Source organism: Rhinatrema bivittatum, chromosome 1 (genome assembly GCF_901001135.1).
Source record: "Rhinatrema bivittatum chromosome 1, aRhiBiv1.1, whole genome shotgun sequence".
In the NCBI taxonomy this organism is placed as follows: Eukaryota; Metazoa; Chordata; class Amphibia; order Gymnophiona; family Rhinatrematidae; genus Rhinatrema; species Rhinatrema bivittatum.
This window is the reverse complement of record NC_042615.1, coordinates 789,391,415-789,414,729: the sequence shown is the minus strand read 5'-3', so window position 1 is coordinate 789,414,729 and position 23,315 is coordinate 789,391,415. Positions and strand designations below refer to the sequence as shown.

General features: G+C 45.0%; 2 protein-coding genes across 3 annotated transcripts in view; both read right to left on the bottom strand.

Annotated features, from left to right (window-relative positions):
* The window catches only part of PSTPIP2 (proline-serine-threonine phosphatase interacting protein 2), a 179,472-nt gene extending 176,579 nt beyond the window's left edge, over positions 1–2,893 (bottom strand). The window contains exon 1 of one of the 2 annotated variants that reach the window (XM_029580853.1): positions 2,719–2,893. In XM_029580853.1, coding sequence (XP_029436713.1) covers positions 2,719–2,751 — 33 coding nt within the window. In that variant the 5' untranslated portion in view covers positions 2,752–2,893. The remainder of the gene's footprint in view (positions 1–2,718) is intronic. The other variant, XM_029580844.1, reaches the window with a different exon arrangement.
* Positions 2,894–17,277: 14,384 nt separating this feature from the next.
* The window catches only part of ATP5F1A (ATP synthase F1 subunit alpha), a 45,581-nt gene continuing 39,543 nt past the window's right edge, over positions 17,278–23,315 (bottom strand). The window contains exons 10-12 of the mRNA XM_029580829.1: positions 19,745–19,889; positions 19,167–19,317; positions 17,278–17,969 (exon numbers count right to left, since the gene is read on the bottom strand). Of these exons, the coding sequence (XP_029436689.1) occupies positions 17,888–17,969; positions 19,167–19,317; positions 19,745–19,889 (378 nt within the window). The 3' untranslated portion in view covers positions 17,278–17,887. The remainder of the gene's footprint in view (positions 17,970–19,166; positions 19,318–19,744; positions 19,890–23,315) is intronic.

Genomic DNA, 23,315 nt, shown 5'->3' with positions numbered 1-23,315 from the left:
AATGGTGGGGGTGGAAGGGAAATAGAACCAAGAGTTAAGAGAAAATGATAAGTATGAGAGAAAAAAATGTGTGAAGCTTGCTGGGCAGACTAGATGGGCCATTTGGTCTTCTTCTGCCGTCATTTCTATGTTTCAATGTATTAATCGTTATATTTGCATGGCTATTAACAAATCAGAAATAATCAGTATTCCTATATAATTTGAGCCCTAATTAGACTCTTGACTGTATGAAGCCATTATACATACGTCCTAGTGCCCAGCATTCCAAATATTAGTAGGCTCTATATAGAGACAGACATTTTACTTCTTTGTTTTTATTTTTTCTTACAATTTTGCCTCAAAACCTTGAGTGGGCTGAGCAGCGTTTCTCAACCACCAATCCGTGGACCAGCACCAGTTCCCGGCAGCGTTCCGCCTGGTCCACGAACTGACAGGAATCGCGGGAGGATGAGGCGGAAGCCAGACCTGTCCTGCATCCTCACGCGCTGCCCTACGCCCAGTGGAGGCTTCTTCCCAACGCTTCGCCTCAACTTGCCCTGCAGACATTCCCCCCCCCCCCCCCCCCCCCCCCAGTTTAGTTTAGTCAGATCCTGAGGCCCCCATCTCTGGGAGGTGAACAGCCGCAGCTGAATGTTAATGAGCCGGTGTGAGAGTGAATCAGCCTCTGCTCCAGTCTCAGGCCCCGCCTCCGTACAAGAACCAGGACAGGAGGGGCCAGCGCTGGGCCTGAAGTGGAGCAGATGCTGACTCGGTCTCCTGCCGGCTCATTAACAGCAGAAGGGTAGCTGATTTTTATTTTTGTTAATGTTGAGCTGTTGGCTGAATAGGAGAGAGGGATTTTTTTGTTTGGTATCTGACTGGATTTCTAAAGCCTGCGTGGAGAAGGGAGTGTAACATCCCCTCCCCCACCCCCCATTCTTTAATCTTCTGGGGGACCCATCCCCTCCCCCCCCCCCCTTCTCGTCAGCACTGCAGCCGGTCCAGGTAATTTAAGGAAGACAGCTAGCCGGGCCCTGGCTAGGGTGACTGTTGGGATCTTCAGGTTGAGAAGGTGAGGTCCATCTTTCCTCCACCTCATTTTCATAAAAATGATTATAATGCTTGTTTGTCTTATGCCCAATCCTTTACAGTTTTGCCTTGGTAATTTTCACTTATTGTTAAATCTTGTTGTTCGGTCTGTTCTTCTGTTGTGAAGTGCCTTACAAAAAAAATAAAACCTCAGTGTGGGTAATAATTAGGTCTGTCTGCCGGGTCTGGCGTTGTGATACCCTCTTTGGAGTGGGGAACGGGCAAGTTTATAACAACCCACATCACTTATAAAGGACGCCAGTTTCCAATGTGAACTCACACGCATACATTTGCTTTAAATGATCTGAAAGGACACTCACACTCTTACCAAAGTTACACCTGCGCATACATTTAAAATGAAAAGTATGTGCATGGAGCCCAGCTTCGTCTCCCAGAAGGCCTATTTTTTTTTTCTATGCATAAAACTGGGCGCAAAAATGGGATCATGTGCCTATTTTTACACACACAAACCCAGCACAGTTTTATAAGGAGACATTTACTCGCATAAATCCATGAAATGACCCTCTTCATGAACACCTTGGAACCCATGGTGCCGACTTAACATGGAAGAAGCCAGGCTGCAACTATGGGATACCATGAGAGGGTTTGAAATCCGGGAAGGGCCTAAAGTCTCCCTCCAGGACTCAGCTTGGAGGCCATGATATGGTTAAAAAATACAGTAGCAGTGGCTTCCCGGCCCAGCCTAATCTATATCTATCCATCAGCCTAATTGAAACAGTGCTGCTGACAGAGGTTAGAGAATAAAATGCTCTTAATCGGAGTTACTCCACCCATGAGTTAAGGTCGGTGCATAAAATCTTCAGGGTGCCTCGATGTGTGGCAGCTCCGACTGTGGCTTTTGCCTTGCTTATGGCTGCTCTGTAGCCAGGGTCCCATTTTAGACATCAGCTACTGCAGAGAGAAAAGGGCAGAGGAAGAGCGGGTTGCGTTCCTGCCCGCAGACCAGAGGCTGCTCTTCTCCTAAACGGACATCGGCTGCAGCAGCTGCCTGGTCCCCCTCTCACTCCACAGTGAGCGGTAAGAAAGAAGGCCAATGATTAACCAGCCGACCGGGGGAGCTGGCGCTTGCTGAGCTCCCAAGTTCTCCTTCTTACACCTGCCTTCTAATCGGTGCGGCGCTGACAGAGTCACAGGGATCTGCCAGGAGCCGAGGACGTCTGTTCTGGCCCCTGGCACTGGCACGCCAGCAGCTGATCCGGTGGCCTAGAGGTGCCCATTTAAAAAAAAAAAAAAAAGGCGAGAGTAGCTTACTAAATCCTCTCCGGAGCTCCGTCTTGCCTCTGCAATGAATGTGCTGCAGGTGCCGGCAGAGAGGCACCTGCCAGCTGAGAACCCGCACACTCGGTGCATGGAACAGGGAAGGGGGGCGACCATGGCACAGACCCAAGACCCCCCCCGTTAAGGCTGGCAGACCAGTGCCCAGACTTTTAGGGGCACCGATCGGCTCACTGTAGCCCTACACCGCCTCTGCTAATTTCTCTCTCCCCCCCCCCCGGCACTACCGCCATTAACCCGTTCCCTCCCCGAGCTGGGCAAACGGAAACGAGTCCCGCCTGATTCTGCTCCCACGTTGCTGGATTTCCCCAATGCTCTTCCATCCTGCCCACCCATCTGCCAAGAGAGCCTTACCCAGAAGTTGTCCTTAAAGCAGGTCCCCTTCATGCTGCGAGCTGTGGCGGGAGTTTGCCGCGGTAACTTCCCCGAGAGTCGCTGCCCTGGCCAGTCTGAAGAAATACTTGCAACTCTTAGTTCCTCCAGGCTTCCTTCCCTGTTTTCTACCAGCCGCCTTTCCCCCCCTCCCCCGGGTCCTAAACTCCCTCCGAGACTCGCAGGCACCGGCTCCTGCTCGCCCGGGACATTCACTTCATGCCTGCCTGGCTGCAGCTGGGATCCGATCTAAAAGCAGGCTGGGGAGTGCCACCTGCTGGGAAGCCCGACTGGCAAACGACAGGGCCAGTGCCCATTAACAGGAACGGGAAAGATCAAATGCTAGCTTTTTGCTAATTGTAACCTTCCCCGTACGTGTTCAGCAAGCTCATGGCATGCACTTTGTACTCACTAGATGGAAAGGCAGAATATCAGATTCACCTAACATTATTGTAAGATTCATTCAGCACGATTAAAATAAAACGGTAAGAAACCGAGTTTACACAGGGTGTTCGGTAGCCAGCAGGGCTGAATTAGCCTTGATATGTGGGTGGCATTATTGGCCAGCACCAAACGGACCACTCTCTCAGGCCGATACACTACCATTACAGCGCATGGCTCAACCCGTGATTGGATGCGCGTGTACATAACCCCCCCCCATGCAAAATGGGGGTCAGCGTGTCCAAAACACGTATCCAATGGAGCGCGTAGGTAATAGCCTAAAGTGCATCCAACGCGCACATTTTAACCCACAAAAATTACGGAAAATACTGCTTTTGGGTTCCTCTGACTTATGGGCTACGAACCAGGAGACGAGGGTTTGAGTCCTGCTGTTGCTCCTTGTGACCTTGGGCAAGTCACTTTACCCTCCATTGCCTCAGGTACAAACTTACGGGCCGATACAGTAAAGTCCTCGGGAGAGCGGACGCACGCACAGGCCACTCTCCTGTGCGCGCGATTCAGTATGCAAATTAGGCCCGGCAGTAAAAACAGGTAAAAGGAGGCACTAGGTACACTAGCGCCTCCTTTTGGACAGGAGCGGCGGCTGTCAGCGGGTTTGACAGCCGACGCTCAATTTTGCCGGCGTCGGTTCTCGAGCCCGCTGACAGCCACGGGTTCGGAAACCGGACGCCGGCACAATTGAGCGTCCGGTTTTCAACCCGCGAACTGACTACAAATTTTTTTTTTTTTTTTTACTTTTGGTAACTTTCGGGACCTCCGACTTAATATCGCCATGATATTAAGTCGGAGGGTGCACAGAAAAGCAGTTTTTACTGCTTTTCTGTGCACTTTCCCGGTGCCCGAAGAAATTAGCGCCTACCTTTGGGTAGGCGCTAATTTCTGAAAGTAAAATGTGCGGCTTGGCTGCACATTTTCCTTTCTGAATCACGCGGGAATACCTAATAGGGCCCGCAACATGCATTTGCATGTTGCGGGCCCTATTAGGTTTGGGGGGGGGGGGACACACACGCATTTTCGGCCCCTTACTGAATAAGGGGTAACGCTAGAGCGTCAAAAACGCGCGTCCAATTGAGGGTTAACAGTGCGTTCCGTTGGAGCACTTTGTACTGTATCGGCCCGATAGATTGTAAACCCACTGGGAATAGGGAAAATACCTATAGTACCTGAATATAATCCACTTTGAAATGCTGAAAAAAAAAGTGCAAAAAGCAGAATATAAATCTTTTATACAGGAGCAGGATAAATATGAGATACAAGAGAAGATTAAAGAAATTATCTGGATAACCAAGTATTAACATATACAATTACCAAATTTATATATGTGCCTTTCTGTAAACCGTTGTGATGGTATATAACTTAACGACGGAATAGAAAAGATTGTAAATAAATAAATAAATAAATAAATATGTAGGGGAACTTTTTGTGCCCCTACATTAAATACAAACTTGCTGCTCTAGAACAGTAGTTCTCAAACTTTTTTCTATCAGGACACACCTGAGAGATGACGCTCACATGCGTGACACACTGAACATGACCATCATGGGACTAAACATAAACCTATACTCTGCATCCACAGGAGTCCCCCGCTTCCTAAGAATGGGTGCAGAGCAGAACTAAGATATTTCCCCGTACAACTCACCAAACAAAAAAAGATATTCTGATTCTGGTGTCATCTTAATAACAGCATCACAAACTCCCTCTACTACCAGGTGCATTGTAAAATAATACAAACAAACTCCACTCTGTACACATCTATCAAACCTGCCATACCGCAGCAGCACTAACTCCAAGAAATGAAACAGCAATAGCCCTGCCCATGAAAAGGCAGCAGTTCACCACCAGTGCAATATCATATTGAGAAAATACAACAAATAAGGCTGATACTTTACTAGCGTGTAGGGGTTTGTACTTTATCTCAGTCACATACACACAGAACACAAACAGAGCTGCCTTCACCAAATATAGAATAAAAGAGCACAAATTACAAATGTGGAAACAAAATCTGGAATGGAAACCCCAAGACAGCCTTCTGTATGCAGTGCAAAACTGGAAACGAATCAAAAATATAATTTCCTCCTACACTAAGCAAAGTTCAGAGAGAAGAAAAGCATATTCTCAAAACTGTCATGATTTGGCTTTTGTACCCCATCACTGCCCTCCATGCCCCATCACCCCTCACTTCTCCCAGCTACTCAAATCATCCGGTCACATGCTCATATCCCTGTCCAACATTCCCGACACCCCCATCCCCACATCCTCTTCCCCGTGTCTCTCTGTCCCCTGCTCAACTCTTTCTGCCCTTCTCTCTCCCCTTCCCTACCCAAAATACCTGACCACCTCTTTCCTACCCTTTCCTGCTCAGCATCCCCCACTCCCCACTCCCCTCTCCCCCAACCCAGCAGCCACATTCCTCCATCTCTCTCTCGCTCCACTTCCAACTTTCTTCTCTGCCCAGCAGCCCCCAGCCCTTCATCCTCCATCTCTCCCTACCCAGCAACCCCCTCCCATCCCTATCTTCCCACACAGGAGTTGGTGATAATGGGCTCTGATCTGGATGAAGGAACAACCTCCCACTGGCCAGGAAGAGGAGAAGGAAGCAAGAGCAGATTCCAGTCGTACCCAATAAAAGCAAAAAGTCAGACAACTCCTGCCCTGACTGTTGAGGAAAGATCAGTCTTCTGCTGGCTCTGTGACACACTTCCCTGGACTTCCCGACACACCTGTTGAGAACCACTGCTCTAGAAAAATATAGATGTGGCTTTGAACAAAAAAAGAAAAGTTGGGAGCCACTGTTAATTTTTCTATTGAATGTCTTGTCCAGCCTAGGCCACTGGTTCTTCTCTTTTTTTTTTCTTCTTTTCAGTAGTCACTGTGTACCTGTCAGCACTGGTTGTTTCTAGTGATTATAGTGTTTTATTTTTTCACTCATATTTGTTTTTACACTTGTTGCCATACTGGGTCAGAGCAAGCCCAGCATCCTATCTCCAACAGTGACCAATCTGGGTCATAAATACCTGGTCAATTTATTTCTTCTTCAGGGGTAGCAATAGTTTTTCCTAGTCTAGCTAGCTGGGTTTTAGACTTTTCCTCCAGGAACTTAAAGCTCTTTTAAACCCTGCTATGCTAGTCAGCTTGACCACATCATCTGGCAACACTCGTGCATTAAATAAAAAAGTACTTCCAGACTTTGTTTTGAACCTGCTGGCTGTTAATATCATGGAGGGTCCCCTCCATTTCGTATTATTTGAAGGGGTAAACACCTACCCTTTGTGCTGCCCTTCTACCCCATTCATTTTATAAACTTGTTATGGTCACTCAGCTTCCTCTTTTTTGAGCTGACAAATCCTAGCCTGGGTCAGCCTCAGGATAGGGAAGCCGGTCCAGTGCCTTTTATCATTGCTGTTGTCCTTCTCTGCACCTTTTCTAGTTGTGCTACCTCTTTTTTTGAGCAAGGGTGACCAGAACTGCCCACAATATTCACAAATGTGGGAGCACCCTGATATTTTCCATTTTATGTTGCAGTCATTTTTGTAGAATTCTTAACATTTTATTTGCTTTTTTTTTTTTTTTTTTGACTCCCACTACCCTATAAAAGCAGGTACAAGCAATGCTTTTTCAGATGAAAAATTGCCAGGGAAGAAGGGGTCAAGATGGATGCACAGAATGCAGGCAAGGGCTGCCCTTTCATAGAAATAGGAAATTTTAATAAAGAAAAACAAGCACATTTTTTTGTTTTCAATAAGCCAACTACCCCCTGCCAAAACGAGACACTGATGGAGGCATGGCACTTTAAAAACTGAAGTCCCCCTTCACACCCTTACCATAGTTATGGAGCTGTAGAAATCCAAGTGGGGCAGAAGCAATACAGATGCTCTTGCCCCACAGATCCCTTAAAACAGCACCTGCTAGGCCATGGTCAGCGCCACTTTGTTTTGTTTGAAATAAAGGAAACAAAATAAACCACAAATGAAATGAAAAACCTAAAAAAGAAAAGCCAAAATAAATTTAAGAGCACACCCGTATTGAACACCCCGAAGAGGTTGTGCAAATAAAACCAGTAACCGAGTGCTGCACTATTGCAAACAACTTGCCCTTCGCTCCCTCTTCTCCAATTCCACAAGAGACTTATGGCTGACCTCTACCAATTGGCCTTTTTCACTTTCTGCTCCGTGCCTCATTATTTTGTTCCATCATTTACAAGAATGCACGTCAATGGAAGAAATGTGTAATTATACAGTTAGGAAATTACTCTGCTGAAAAGCACCACCGAAGAGTCAACTATGGAGGAGAAACTCTGAAAAAGGAGAAATGAGAAGTGACAACAGGAAGCACGGAAATAGGTTTTACAAGGGCCAATTTTAAGCTTTTGCACAACTTGCCTGCTAAAGCTGGGACCAAGGAATGCGCTGGAAGCGATGACAGGAAATGAGGTGGATTAAAGAAACTTTTGCAAAGTCACACAGTGTGCAAATGAAAGAGGAAGAGAAGGAAGCATGTAACCTATGAATAATCCAATCACATTAGCAAAGGTAAACATAGCAAAACTATCCCAACAACATTGCATCTATTAGCAAAGAACAGGGATTTTTCTTTGCTTCACTATTTGAAGATGGAAAGGTCACTTGAAAAGGTGAACCAAAGCCTCTAGACCAGAGCATGGGCAAGGGAAAATCCGTTTTATGTAGGCTTAACAAGTCATCCAAGTTTTCCTAACACGTAGCCAGATGGACTCAGACCAGTGGGTTATGTGCTCCTCTGCTAGCAGATGGGAGACAGTCAGATTTCAAGCTGACGTCATCCTGGGTACATACACCCCTGCACTGACCTCACTTCCCCAGTATCACTCCGTCTCCTAGCAGATGCGGACACTAGCCCATACACTAGCACAGCGTTAGGAAAATTGCAAGAAGATACATTTACCTTAAGAAGATCAAGCCCTGCTCTGCTGCAGTGATACCCAAGGGTCCCTCCCCCAGTTGAAAATTCCTGAGGTGATCTCCGATATCCCTCAGAGGTGTGCCTTGGTCCTGGCGAGGACTTAGCCCCCAGAGAGTGGCTGAAAGGCAGTGGGTGCACATCCGAGCATGGCGAAGGTAAAACCCTCTCCCCCCGCAGCTAGAGACAGTCTGATGCACAAGCGGTAAGCGCCGAGACCAGGTAAGAAGGAAACTTTAAATTCAGGTCTCCAGCGCTCGGATCGCAGTACCGACTCTGCTTCCAGCGAGTTAAAGGGAGCACCGATCGGGATGAGCAGCCATGGTTACGCTAGGCCCCGATCCGGTGCAAGGGTCCACGTGGAGACCCTTAGGAGGGCACCATCTTCCCTTCCCCTCGGCGGTATGCGGACATTCCGGTGGCCGATGCGCATAACTTGTGCACATCCCATAGAGTCACGCGCAGTGGTGCTCACAATTCAGAGCCAAGGGCACAAGTTAGCCGCGCACATACCGGAGCGCACTCCCTGCGCATTAAGTACAGCCGCCCACAAATACTCATCGTGCGCATAACTACAGCCTTGCACAAATTCTCGCACTCCGTGAAACTTGTGCGCCTAGACATAGATTCAATGGCACCGGCATCTAAGAAAGCCAGAAGGTACTCTCTTTGCACAGCCTGCCACATAAGAGCCACACAGCCTGAACTAGAGTCCTGCCTGTGTCATCTTTGTGAAGAAGCCCAGGGGGATGAAAGCCTGGTCCGTCACTGTCTGAGGACGCGTCTGGAGCTACTACATTTGATAGCTCCCCAGATCTATGCAACTCTAAGATGACTTCTATATAGGAGGGCACCTCAGGGGCCCCTACTCCGACTCCCTCTGGGATTAACATGGACCCAGGGACTTTCTCCTGGTTAGAATTTTTCCAAGGGCTGCAAGCCTTTGTACAGGCTCAATCAGCCCTGGCTGCAACACAGGCTCAACCCCTGCCGGAAGCACAAAAATCCTCCTAGCCTTACTCGAATGCCTCACCTAAGAGTCTCCCGGCCAGGGACCCGGATACCTCAGATGACGACAGCTCTCTGGAAGAAGGAGAAATCCTTCTAGGCCTGGAACCATACCGAATCATGCTTTGTTTCTTCCACGAGGATGAATTACCAGCCCTTTTTTCCCCAGACTCTGAAGACTCTGGGTATTCCAGGCACGGACCCTATGGCGGAACCAAAGAAGAACCCCATTCGGGTGTCCCTTCGTAAAGCCTCGCGCTACTTCTCAATGATGGAAGCCATCCAGGAACTGATTGACCTGGAGTGGGATGCCCTGGAGGCCAGCTTTAAGGGAGGTTGGGCCTTGGAAGCCTTATACCCTCTGGAGCCAGCGGCCAAGGAACACCTGTGCTTTCCAAAAGTGGACGCTGTGGTCTGCGCTGTCTCATAGCGAACAGCCATACCCGATGAGGGAGGGGCTGCCTTGAAGGACACTCAGGACAGAAGATTGGAATCCATCCTTAAGCAGGCTTTCGACACAACAGCAATGACACTGCAGATTGCTTCCTGCTGCGCACTGGTGGCACGGTCCTGCTTGCTCCTCTCGAGAGAGAGGCAAATAACTCCAGAATGTATACTGGCGAGACCATGGAACCTGCAGCAACCTTCCTGAAGGATGCAAGCTCAGACCTAGTGCGTACCTCAGCCAGAGAAGTAGCCTCGGTAGTGGCAGCCAGAAGACGGTTATGGCTGCAAAATTGATCTGCTGACTTGACCTCTAAAGCAAATCTCATGAGAATGCCCTCCTATTCGGAAGCGAACTGGAAAAGTTAGCCAGCAAGTGGGGCAAATCACCATTGCCTTGGCTACCGGAAGACAGGGGTAAAAGATCCCAGTGCCCCTCGCCCAGAAGAGCCAGGGGCAGAGGTTTTCAATGCTTTAGACCCTACATGAACTCACAGTTCCAAGCACCCAGTCTTTCCGGAAGGCCCCAGTCCTTTCAGAACTGACAGACCAAGAGAGGAACAGGCCCAGGGGCAGGCTCCAGCCGTGCCCCCCAATGAGAAGGGGCCGATCCATCCACGGGAAGAGGAAATAGGAGGTTGACTTTCCCTCTTTTAACAAAGATTGGTCGAGATCACATCAGACAAATGGGTGCTAAATATCATTCGAGAAAGTTATTCTCTGGAGTTCCGCAGCATTCCTCGGGACAAATTTATTATGTCACCCTGCCACTCCCATATCAAAAGACTAGCAGTGGAAGCCACTCTTAACACGATTACTCAGCCTGAAGGCAATAACTCCGGTTCCTGCACCCCAACAAAATATGGGGCGTTATTCCATCTATTTTATCGTTCAAGAAGGAAGGGTCATTCCAGCCCATCTTGGACTTCAAGAACGTCAACCGGATTTTTGTGGATACTATACTTCCGCATGGAGACCCTTAGCTCCGTAATAATGGCAGTACAACCAGGCGAGTTCCTGACCTCCTCCGACCTCTCTGAAGCTTACCTTCACATTCCAGTCTATCAAGAGCACCAGCGTTTTCTATGCTTTGCGATACTGGGTCACCATTACCAGTTCCGAGCACTACCCTTCAGCCTGGCAACTGCCCCCAGAACATTCTCCAAAATCATGGAGGTCGTGGCGGCAACTCTAAGGAAGGAAGGGATCTTGGTTCACCCTTACCTGGATGACTGGCTGATCAAGGCAAAGTCTTCGGAAGAGAGCTAGCAGTTGACCAGCAAAGTCAAGAACCTACTGCAGGAGCTCGGTTGGGTCATGAACACAGGCAAGAGCAGTCTGCAGTCCTCCCAGTCTCTAGAGTACCTGGGGCCCGTTTTGACACCAAACAGAACAAAGTCTTTCTTCCTCCCCCGAGGAGAAGGAAGCTGATGGATCAGTTACAACGATTGATGGCCAATGCATGCCCCAGAGTATGGGACTATCTTCAAGTCCTAGGCCTCATGGTAGCAACCCTGGAAATCGTTCCATGGGCAAGGGCCCACATGTGACCGCTCCAGTGATCCTTGCTCTCACTGTCCCAGGACTACTCAATTCGCCTCCAATTTCCAGGAGAGGTACGTTCTCAGCTTCAGTGGCTACAGGAAGACCACCTAAGCAGAGGAGTAAACCTATCCGCACCGAACTGGATCTTGCTCACCACAGATGCAAGCCTGCGAGGGTGGGGAGCCCACTGTTAGGAACTGACGGCCCAGGGACAATGGAGTGAGGAAGAGACAGGATGGAACATAAACCACCTGGAAGCTCGAGCAGTCAGACTAGTTTGCCTGCGATTCAGCCACAGACTGAGACAAAGCGATTTGAGTAATGTCAGACAACGCCACAACGGTGGCCTACATCAACCACCAGGGAGAAACCAGGAGCCAGCACATGTCCTTGGAGATAGATTCTCTCATGGCATGGGTGGAGATAAACCTACAAGGGATCTCTGCCTCCCACATCGCAGGAAAAGACAACATCTTAGCAGATTTTCTCAGCAGGTTTTCTCAGAAGAGAGAGCCTGGACCCAGGGGAATGGACGCTGTCGACCACAGCCTTACAACTGAATCGCTGGGGCCTACCAGCCATGGATCTACTGGCCACCTACCTCAGTGCCCAAGTCCCCAGGTTCTTCAGCCGCAGACGAGAGCCAAACTCCCAAGGGATCGACACCCTCATCCAGACCTGGCCAGAGGAAGTCTTACTGAACGCCTTCTCCCCATGGCCTCTACTGGGCAAGGTCATCCGCCACATAGAACACCACAGGGGACTAGTTCTATTAGTAGCCCCGGATTGGCCAAGGACGCCCTTGCGGGGAGTCCTCTGTGCCTACCTCCACACAGGGACCTTTCTCCAGCAGGGCCCAATTCTTCATGAAGTTCCATCTCTATTCTCTTACGGTTTGCCCCTTGAGAGGACTCGCCAGAAGCAGCACAGTTACTCGAAACCAATGATTGAGACCCTGCTCTGAGCATGCAAGTTCTCCACATCCCTGACATACATACGGATATGGAGAATATTCGAAGCCTGGTGCGAAGACTGCAGGACTTTCCTGCAGACAGCCAAAATCCCCATGATCCTGGAGTTCCTACACGATGGAATATCGCATCTGCTGGAGTCAGAAGATACTGAACTCCTGCAGAGGGGGTAGTAGTATATATGGATACGCCCCCTCAAAGCTTGTGCTGACTCCATCTGCTGGATTGGGGACATAACCCACTGTCTGGACTGATCCAGGTACGTACAGGGAAAAAGGTGTTAAGCAACTCTGGCCACCCCTAAAGTGGCCGGTGCCTTTATGGAACCTTAATCTGGTATTAGACTTCCTAGCAGGGGCTTCTTTCAGACCAACACGTGGTCTGTCACTACGCCTCTTAACATTGAAGACTGTATTCCTGGTGGCAATATGTTCAAGCTCATCGTATCTCCGAACTACAGGCACTATCCTGCCGGGAATCCTTCTTTAGGTTCACTCCTGAAACCATATAGCTGCACACCGTTCCCTCCTTCCTACCGAAAGTGGTTTCCGATTTTCACCTGAACCAAGCCATCTCCCTGCCATCTCCTGATGAGCATAAAGACTCTGAAGACTCTGGCCTACTTCGCCACCTAAATGTCAGTAGAATCCTGGTGATATACCTGGAAAGATCGGAAAATTTTACATTTATGTAAATTGGAATGCTTTTCCATGTTACATGTAGATTGATTTGTAATAATAAAATTAGTTGTCAAACTTTGGTGTGGCTGAATTATTTACCTGAGAAATTTCAGGTATGTATATGGGGGAGGAGAGGAAGAGGAGATTTTGGAGATGGGCAGAGTGTGAGCCAGGACTGGGGCATGCAGAGGAAGGACAGACTATAGCGATGTGGGGGAGGGGATCCAGAAAGTCGATATTCCTTCCCTGGCTCCATCCCTGCAACCCCATCACATCCTCCTCCCTCCTCTCCCAATCCCAGATGCCTATACACACATCCATCCACCCTCCCCTAGCTCTTTTGTGCACTCGCTGATCTTTCCTACAACCTCTCCCCCCATCTAAAGGAAGAAATATCTTTATTGAAGTTCAGAAAACACCTTAAGGCACACTTATTTTCTAGGGCCTTCATGGATGCATAGCAATTGGAAGATTAAGCTGAATGGCTGAAAAATGCATAGCAGTTAGCAGCAGGATACAACAGTTAGCAATTGAAAGATCAAGTTGATTAGTGGGCTACCAGTATTATCGAGTAGCAATCTAAGTAGTATTACGTTTTTTGTTTTTTTTCACTTTTGATTTGTCTAATTTTTGTTTATTGTCATTGATTTGTCTATTATGTTACTTATGTTAAACCGCATAGAAATTTTGATTTGCAGTATACAAATATTTTAAATAAATAAAATGAAATAGTACAAAGAGAGCAGCATCAGGAGGCCTTTCCTGCATTGAACTCTACTTCTGCTTTGAAACGTGCTACCATATATTCAAATAAGCAGTCAGACCCCAAGCAGCAAATGTCAATGCATGCTGAGGTGCAGCTGCTCTCCTCTTCCTGCTACTCCAGTCAACATGGAAAGGGAAGAAAGGGGCAAGGGAAGTGTGTTAGAAACTTGCCACAGGACAGGCTCTTCCTCCCAGAACCAGCTCTCTGCAGCAATTCAGCTGAGGCAGATTCCAAGGGGAAGGGGCATATTTTACAGCTCTTCCCCTAGTATCACAGATCAAGCTCCCTAGTTCTAAGGATAGCATTTCTACAGGGTAAAGAACTGGCTGAAGGAGAGAGACTAACAGGTCAGAACTCATGGCACATACTCCAACTAGAACCCCATGGTGTTCTGGCTTGGATAAGAGTTCAGTATTTTTAGCAGTGATATGAAGGAAGGAATATGTACTGCTTTATTTTTGGCAGACACCTTAATGTCATATTAAACCATAGTGCAAGCTTCATTGATTTCACAGATAAATGCCCTAAGCAAGTGGGCAGAGAAATTACTTGAGATTTAAATATGGACAAGTGTAAAAAAAACCAAAACACATAAGTTGCCATACTGAGTCAGATCAAAAGGTCCATCAAGTCCAGCATCCTGTTTCCAACAGTGGTCAACCCAGGATTCAAGGAGCTCGCAAATATTCAAACAGAAAGTAAATCCAATGCTACTAACTAATGCAGTAATTAGAAGCAGCTATTCCCCCAAGTCAAATTGATTAATAGTTTATGGACTTCTCCAGGAACTTGTCCAAACTTTTTTTTAAACCCTGCTTCACTAACTGCTTTAACCACATACTCCAATTCATGTTTTAATTGTGTAGCATGAAAGAATTTTGTCCGGTTTTAAATGTGCTACTTGCTAACTTCATGGAGTGCCCCCTAGTCCTTGTATTATCTGAAGGAGTAAGTAACAGATTCACATTTACCCGTTCAAGTCCTCTCATGATTTTAAAGACCTATCATATCCCCCCCTCAGCTGTCTCTTCTCCAAGCTGAACAGCCCTAACCTCTTCAGCCTTTCCTCATAGGGGAGCTGTTCCATCCCCTTTATCATTTTTGTCACCCTTCTCTGAACTTTTTCCAGTGCAACTCATCTTTAAGATTCAGTGACCAGAATTGCATACAGTCGTCAAGGTGCCGTCTCACCATAGAGCAATAGCAGTACTATGACATTCATCATTTTATTCACCATTCCTTTCCTAATAGTGCTTAATGTTTGTTTTGACTGCTGCAGCACACAGAGCCAAAGATTGCAAAGTATTGTCCACAATGATGCCCAGCTCCTTTTCCTGGGTGGTAACTCCTAATATAGAACCTTACATTGTATATCTACAACATGGGTTACTTGTTTGCACTTGCCCACATTAAATTTCATCTGCCATCTGGAAGCCCTCTTGCAATTTATCATAAGCTGCCTGTGTTTTAACATTTCTGAATAAATGCAAATAACTGCAAATTTGCAATATCTGTACATTTGATCACCTTATCTCATTCAAGGTAATGCATTCTGGGGCATAAAGGTGATATATTTGGAAGGAAAGAGTACTTGCTAACACTAAGCAGAAAAAAAGAACCACATATTAAACTGGGAAATAATTTACAAAGGCAGCTGTGTATCAACATGTATTAAATTAAGGTATCATTCTTCCCCTCTAAAGGATATCGCTTAGGTCACATTTGAGACGGTGAAGTTTTGAGATATCCAAATATTGTAAAGTAGGGCTTTACAGCATTTGGGTTTTCAGAATATCTACAAAGAATATGCATGTGATAAGTTCACATATATTGAGCCTTTGATTTATACATCTAATTTTAACCTGAGAACCCACTCAGCCATGAGGTCACCAGAACAGATTTAGGAAGCCCCATTAAAGTAAATATTGACAGCACTAAAAGGGAGAACATAAGGGCTCATGTATAGTGAAATATTGGACAGTAAGGGTAGGAGGGAGAGGGATGGGGGCAGCATGGATTTAAATCAAAGTTGGAAATATCCTGGACACCCAGTTACTTATAAAAAAAAAAACCAAAAACAAAAACCCAAACAGCTTTCATGCTGGCACCAATTTTGCTTCACTTCAGGCCCAGCGAGAGGAGAAATGTCTGCAGCTGACAGAGCTCCTTTTCTTCACTGCTGAAAGGTCAGATTCAGGAAACTATTTGCAAAACAATTTGTACATAGATTGCCAACAGTACATAAAATGAACAGCTCTGCAGCTGATGCAGGACACAGACCATCTTCCCAAGCTGCAAGAGAATAGAGATGGCAGGAGAGCAGCACAACAGTGAATATTTGCTCTCATGGTCCATCATCCTTTGTGAACAGGAAACGTGAGGGAACAGCATCAGAGATCAGAAATGCACACACTTGCTGTATCCTTGCACCACACACTAGGAGAAGCAATGGGGGGGGGGGGGGGGGGGGGGGATTGGGTTTCAGCTCATTTCTCTCTGCTGCCCAGGGACAGAGTATTTTTCCAGTCCCTGCTTTACACTACACACATCCTAGGCAGGTATCTCAGGTTCTTTTACTTAAGCATACATAAAAAGCATCTTTCACAGAAACTCTTTACACAAGGGATGATGTGAATGAGCAACATTTAGCCAGTGGAGCTGGTCATTGCTACAACAGATCACCACAAGAACATTTGACCTTTTTTTTTTTTTTTTTTTTTTTTTTAAAGAAAAAGGGATTAGTGTGTTTGTAAGCCAATAAGCATAGCTAGTAAGACTTTTATAACTGTGCTCCTATGACCCAATACAAGCAAAGCAGAAAAGGTGACACAATCACTAAATACCAATAATATTTTTTATTAACTGTCTTACACAAGATTTATAAACTAAGCAACCACAGAACCAAAAGCAACCTTTGTGAAAACCTCCTCACCCACTATGTCAGACCTCTGCGAGTGTTCCCTTGAACGTTCAATTTTCCAATAGCAGAGCCAGTTTGTGATGTCTTGCTCAGAGGTCTTTCAATTAAATCCTGCAGTTTTTTCCCTTCCCCATCTAATCCTCCTTGGCTCGCTTGTTCTCTTACATTTTATAATCAGTCTTTTGACTGGATATATGTATGAAGTGATGCATATTAATGATTGTTTCTATAATTATGACAAATTCATCTAAAGCCTACCTAATGAAATGTCTGTGCTTCTGTGAAATGGATATCAGGACCTGGGCCCTCCCTTGACTCGGATTCCCCTGCCTTAAGGTGAACAGCTTTCTGTCCACCACTGATGCTCCTTGTGAGCTTGGGCAAGTCACTTTACCCTCCGTTGCCTCAGGTACAAAATTAGATTGTAAGCCCTCTGGGGATAGGGAAATACCTATAATTCCTGAATGTAATCTGCTTTGATGTACACTTTGAAGTGCCGAAAAGCGGAGTACAAAAATTTAAATAAATAACTAGTGGAATAAAATGTGTTAGATTTTCATGTAACTGCTCGCATTCAGCAATCTTCCAAAGCTGTCTGGGTAGTATTTATTTTCCCACATACCTTTGGTGCTTAATGCTATTGGTACAGCTGCAAAACTGTTAAGTGTGGATCTGGCCTACAGGTTAGCATGCAGTTAAGCCACAGGGAAAAAAAAAAAAAAAAAGTATTGATGCAGGGGGATTCAGCTGTTTGTCAAGACCCCCAAATGATGGCAGACTGATTAGCAATTTTTTCACACACAAAAATAGCACTGCTCAGAAACTTTTTTTTTTTAATTTTTGTTTACAGAAAAGAAATGATATGCTTCCTGCACAGTTACAGGGTGAGCCACTGAAGGAGTATGAACCTCTCAAGTAACATGTACTACATGAATATACAGCCAAAGGCTGAACTTCCAAACACAACTGGCAAGGTACACTAGGAAACTTCGGTAAAAACAGAGAACCTCCATGCTACTGTGCCGAAACCAGCGTGTTACGCTCGTCAGTCCAACACAAATTAGTGCAGATCTACTATAGAAAACTCAAGCAGGTGCAGTTTCGATCTCATTAGGAAAATCAAAGCTACTAAACTTTCAGCAAACTGTACAGACTTACTGAAAGCCGTATTGTGGATGTGACAGCAGTTTAGTACTGAAAGTTCTCTCTCTTTATACTATGGCTCTTTACATCCCCTCCCCACCATCCTCCATCAGCAGCACCACAGAAGGAACCGCAGCAGTTGTGTTTATGGAACATTTTTTATTCTCAAGTAGAGACATTTCTGTACATTAAAAGCACAAGTGCTTCAATAAGTTTAGCTAGAATGGAACCAGAATACTTAGGAACGAATGGTATGTCAAACAAATCAGTTGGAGTTTCAAGCATCGAAGGTGGACAGGAAGCTTAGAACAATCTCTTTCAGTTTAGCATCTGTCGGTTCTGAGATCTTCCCATCAGCCCTATTTAAAAAGTAGCAAAAACAAAACAGATAGGTTACTGCTGCAAATCTCTACAATATCTGCTTATATCAAAGTATTGGCAAATACAAAGTACAGCTGCTTTTACAGAGATTCGCTGTAAACAAACCTTTGTTTTAGAAAACTTGGGTTCTCTACAAACAGTGAAAAGAAACACAGACCTTCTCTCTTCAGTAATGCTGTAACAATATGTTGCTTTAATGTTGGTCTAATTTCAGAACGTGATTCTCTGACCCTCGATTTTTGATGCTATTACATTTACACACATGCACGAAAGATAGAAAAACTCGTGAACGCCAAGGGTCTGTTACTTGGGATGTATCTAGCTTAAATTCTTACATCTCCCAGACTTCATATGCAAGTGTTTCACACTAAATTAAGTGCTCAAGTGCAAAAAAGATTCAATGAAGACTAGAACCATTTTTCAAGCCTGTATTTCAGAGCAGACTTATCTTCTATATTGCCCTTCCTCTCCTTTAGATAGGGTCCCAAGGTTCTTATAAAAGCTGCACTTCGAGGAAAGTCAAACTCCTCTCCTCTCCCCACCAGGTTTATTTACAAACCAATATTGGAAGAACCAAGTGGGTCCAGACTGCATCAAGTGCATTGTGGAGGAGATTTCTCATTTGAAATTGCAGAAATATGTTCCACACCAAACCAATTGCCAGAAATTCTGGAAAATGAGTGAGGTAAAAGCTACCACCATAGCAGAACACACACTCTACCCTTTTCCAAGCTTCAAGGAAAGGTTCATGCTTTAAGCTTTTTCAGATCCCCATACACAGTCTGCAATTTCACAGGCAGGGCAGGACCTGGAGATCACTGCCACAATAAAATGCGTTCTCTCTTGCTTTATTCATATCTGCTTTACACAAACATCCCATACTATCAGTAAAGATTTTTGTGATTGCTTTTGGGTAATTAATTCAAGAACTGCAGATTCTAAACATATATATTAGTTGGGGAGTGGGAGGACAAAACCTTTTAACAGCTAAAAAGAAAGATTTGCATTAAATATGAAAACTGTATCAAGGGAAGCACAGATCAGTACATTTCCGTACTTCTACAGACGTCACACACACAGCATGCAAACAATTAGCACAGCAGACGCGTGTGCTTTTTAACCATGGACCTTTAGAGGCTCAAGGTAGCTAATAATTAAAGGAAATACTTTTATACCTGATAGTAGCTAGAAGCTCTTGGTGCTGGTTTCTGATGTGGGTGAGGAAAGCACTCTCAAATTTTGTGATTTTGCTAGGCTCCAGTTTATCCAAATGACCTCTGACACCTGCATAGATAACTGCGACCTGCTCTTCAATAGCCATAGGAACTAGAAAACAAAACGTTGCTTAAGATGATGGCTGCATCTTGATTATAAACAATATAATCCCTATAAACCCTGCTGGGAAATAGTTTGAATAGAAATGTACTATCCATCCCATTACAAAAAGCAAAACTACTGTCCTAATTCCAAATGTTTAAAAGCCAAATTCAATTTTAGTATCTACCAAAATGCTGTGTGTCAGACATTCAAATTTAATTAAAATGCAGCTAATTCTCCTGGTGCAGTCACATTACTGAGAAAAATACTTAATGGCAATTTTGAATGTGCAAGTGTGCTTAGCATTAGATGTGAGAGGCAATAAAGCACACTGATGGACTAAAGTTGTGTACATTACACAGATATGGTTAGAAAGCTTAGCATGCAGTGGGACACATTCTGGAGCCAGCTGAAGCCGGCATGCTGCTAAACTCACCATACTGTCCTTGTTTTAAGAGCTCGGTCAGCCGCACACCACGATTCAACAACTGCTGGGTGGCAGCATCCAGATCAGAACCGAATTGGGCAAAAGCAGCAACTTCACGGTACTGAGCCAGCTCCAGTTTCATGGTACCAGCCACCTATACAGGGGGTGAAAAAACGCACAAGATTAGATCTCTCGGCAATATCCTATACAAGGATCTCGCCCACTGGGACAGTGAAGAGGCAAGAGCAGAAGAATGTTTAAAAAAAGAAAAAAAAAGTTCTGCATTCTTCTAATCCTATGATCATTAACATTCCATCCATTTGATGAAGTCTCTAGTCTAGCATGATATTCAGGCACAAAAGTCAAAAATTGTCCAAACAAAAAGAGTGCAAACAAGTGACCTACAAATTAGTGAACACATCATACTTCAAAGTCTCCTACTCTATACCAACATGCTCTCTCTTATATAGCATCCCAAGTGCACTTTCAAAGTATCAGCCGCCAAAACGATTACTCCTAAAACGAAGACAATCAGAGATTTTCTTGACCAATGTGGTAACTTGTGCACATATCCCTGAAGGAGTGGCAGTGTTACATGAATTAATGCCATTAAACAGAAGTAACAACCTGAACAAGATATGAATACTGAATGCCAAACCTTCAGTGCACAATGTGTCAAGTCATAGTGACAGTTCTATGAATGATGGAAGTCACTAAGGCCTAGATTTATCAAAATGCGATAGTTTTCACATGAACAACACCCGAGCTAAGGAAAAAGGGAGTCACTGTGATACGCATATAACCTGTTGGTCCCGAGTCCATCTGGCTACACACTAGAAAAAGGAAGTTTATTGCAACACCTGTGAAAGTTTTCAAACCCCGCGATATTTGTATTTCGTTATGTGCAAAATGCCCAGAAGGTATGTCCTAACAAGAGAGCGAGAGCAAGACTCTTTATAAGGCTTTCTTAGGAGTCAACTATTTATCAGTTGTGTTCTCTCACCCTGGCTTGATATTACCCTGGTAGAGAGTCCATCAAGCTAGGGCAAGAGAACTTTGTAGAAATCTCATCTTTGCCTGACTTTCCTCACTCCAAATCACGTCAAATCTTCACCAAGTTCTACTGTGCTGTTCATATGTCTCACTCTGCATGTAAAACTGGCCCCAAAACCCTATGCCACCACCAAATCCTCACCTCGACAGTTACTAGCAGACCCTCCTATAATAGTATAAATAGTAGACTATGTTTGCCACCCCAGAGGCACGCTCTCACTCCCCATGCCCAAAAATGCCTGAAACAGAATTTGTGATATTTAACACAAATTGAGTTTCAGGTATATCGCACAGTTTAACGCCAGGGCAAAAAAAAAAAGGTGTAGTTATTTCTAGCATTAAACATTTATTTAATCGAGATTTATATATACCATTGTTCAGTTTCATCATCACAACGGTTTACAAAGTTTCGATGTTTAACAGTGTAAAAATTCATACGCTTGTTAACAGTTATATTACACTATTGCATGCTGCGATAATGCCCCTCAGTTTCATTGATCCCGCCCAAACCCCTCCCCAATCCCACCCCTTTGAATACATTTGTAAAATTTGCATTTGCGCCGCGCATTGAGATATCACATACGTTAAACACCATAACACATTTTGATAAATGAACCTGTAAGAGAGCTGGGGGTGTTCTCTGTACTAATCAGCCTTAGATTTTAAACTGGCACAAATGAGTAAACTTATCAGAAAATCTCAGTAATATAATAAAGGATGCCAAATGAATTTAGGAAAGAGGAAGAACAGAGCAATGAGAAGAATAAGAAGCAACTCTGGGCAAGATGAAACTAAGCAAGTAGAACTGGAAGAAGAGAATGAAAAAACTGAAGAAAGAGCAGAGGCCGAAAACTCAGCAGAAAAACTTGCATTAGGAACTAGGAAGCAGATGATCATGTATCTTCCGGTGCCTTTCTCAGTTTGTGATTCAGTGGAAAAGCTATAATATTCTAAAGCAAAAGGGACAGAATGTGCTTCTGTTACTATACTGTATAAGGTTCATATATGAATTCTGGGTAAATAGTGAACTCATTGCTGCGATTACGTTATGCACAGTGCAAAGGTGTTCTCTACTACATTCAGAGTTCAGAGCTATGCAGAGGTGTCCTGAAAGGAAAATTTTTTACCTGCTACTTTTCATTTGAGTCCTACAGATCAGTCCAGATGAATGAGTTTTTCTCCTCTTCCAGCAGATGGAGACAGAAGAAAAGCTTTACTGTACCAGTGGTACTTAAGACAGTGTGCTACCTGCAGTTGCTCAGTATGCACCATACCCAAGCCAAGATACAAACCCCTTCTTCCAATCAAATGGGGAGGGGGGGGGGGGGGAATCAGAATTGGAAAACACCCTCTCATAGAGGACTTTGAATGCCAAAGCAACATCTGACATATACACATAGTAGAGCAGTCTTCGAAAAACAGTGTGGATTCTGGCCTGATCTGTGGGACTCAAACGAAAATTAGCAGGTAAGAACCAAAATTTTCCTTTCCTTATCCCCCAGATGAGTCCAGACAAATGGGATGTACCCAAGCTCCCCTAAACTAGGTGGGTAACAGAAAGAACCGCTTGCAACACTCTCCCCAAACCGAGCTAAATCTGGAGCCCGACCATCCAGCCCATAAAGCTTGGTAAAAGTGTGTAATGAAGACCAAGCGCCCAACAGACCTCCTACAACACCAACCGAAATTCAACCCAGAACACACCCTTCGCCCTAGCGGAATAGGCACACAGTCCCTTACCCATGTAAGCAGAAGTAATAGTTTCCTTGCTCCACCTGGAAATAGATGCTTTCGATGCCTTCTCCCCCTGGTTATGCATGCTGAACAGCATAAATAGATGATCCGTCTTATGAAATTGTTTGTGACCTTTAAATAGCGCAAGAGGACCCTATGCACATTGAACACCTGAAGCTCCAGGGTATGCAGAGAAGAAAAAATCTTCACATTACTAAAAGAATCAATGCCGACTGACTCACAGGAAAAGTGGAAAGAAAATCACCTTCAGCATAAACGATGGAAATACTCTAAGGCAGGCATAAATATGCATGACAAATTTGCATATACTGAGTCTCCATGGTATGCAAATGTATCTCATGCATATTGATTGTGGATATCCTGAAAACCTGACTGGCTGTGGGGTCCCCAGGACAGGTTTGGGAAGCCCCGTTCTAGTGGAAACCCCATTCTCAGAAGACTGTACGAAAGGACACCTGCACTATAAGAACATAAGAAAATAAGAAGCTATACTGGGTTAGACCAAGGGTTCATCAAGCCCTGTACCCCATCTTCAACAATGGTCAATCCAAGTCACAAGTACCCAAACATCAAACAAGACCCCCATTGTACTAAAGCAAAAAAAAAAAAAGATTACAATGCTAAACATTCACTGAGTAATATTTAATTCTAAACTGTTCTTTGATGATGTTAAACATTTAAGGACCCATCATCCTCCGTCTTGAGAAACTATAACTTCTCAAAGGCTGCTTGTAATGAATATGCCATATCCTTGTTATATAAAATCAATTGG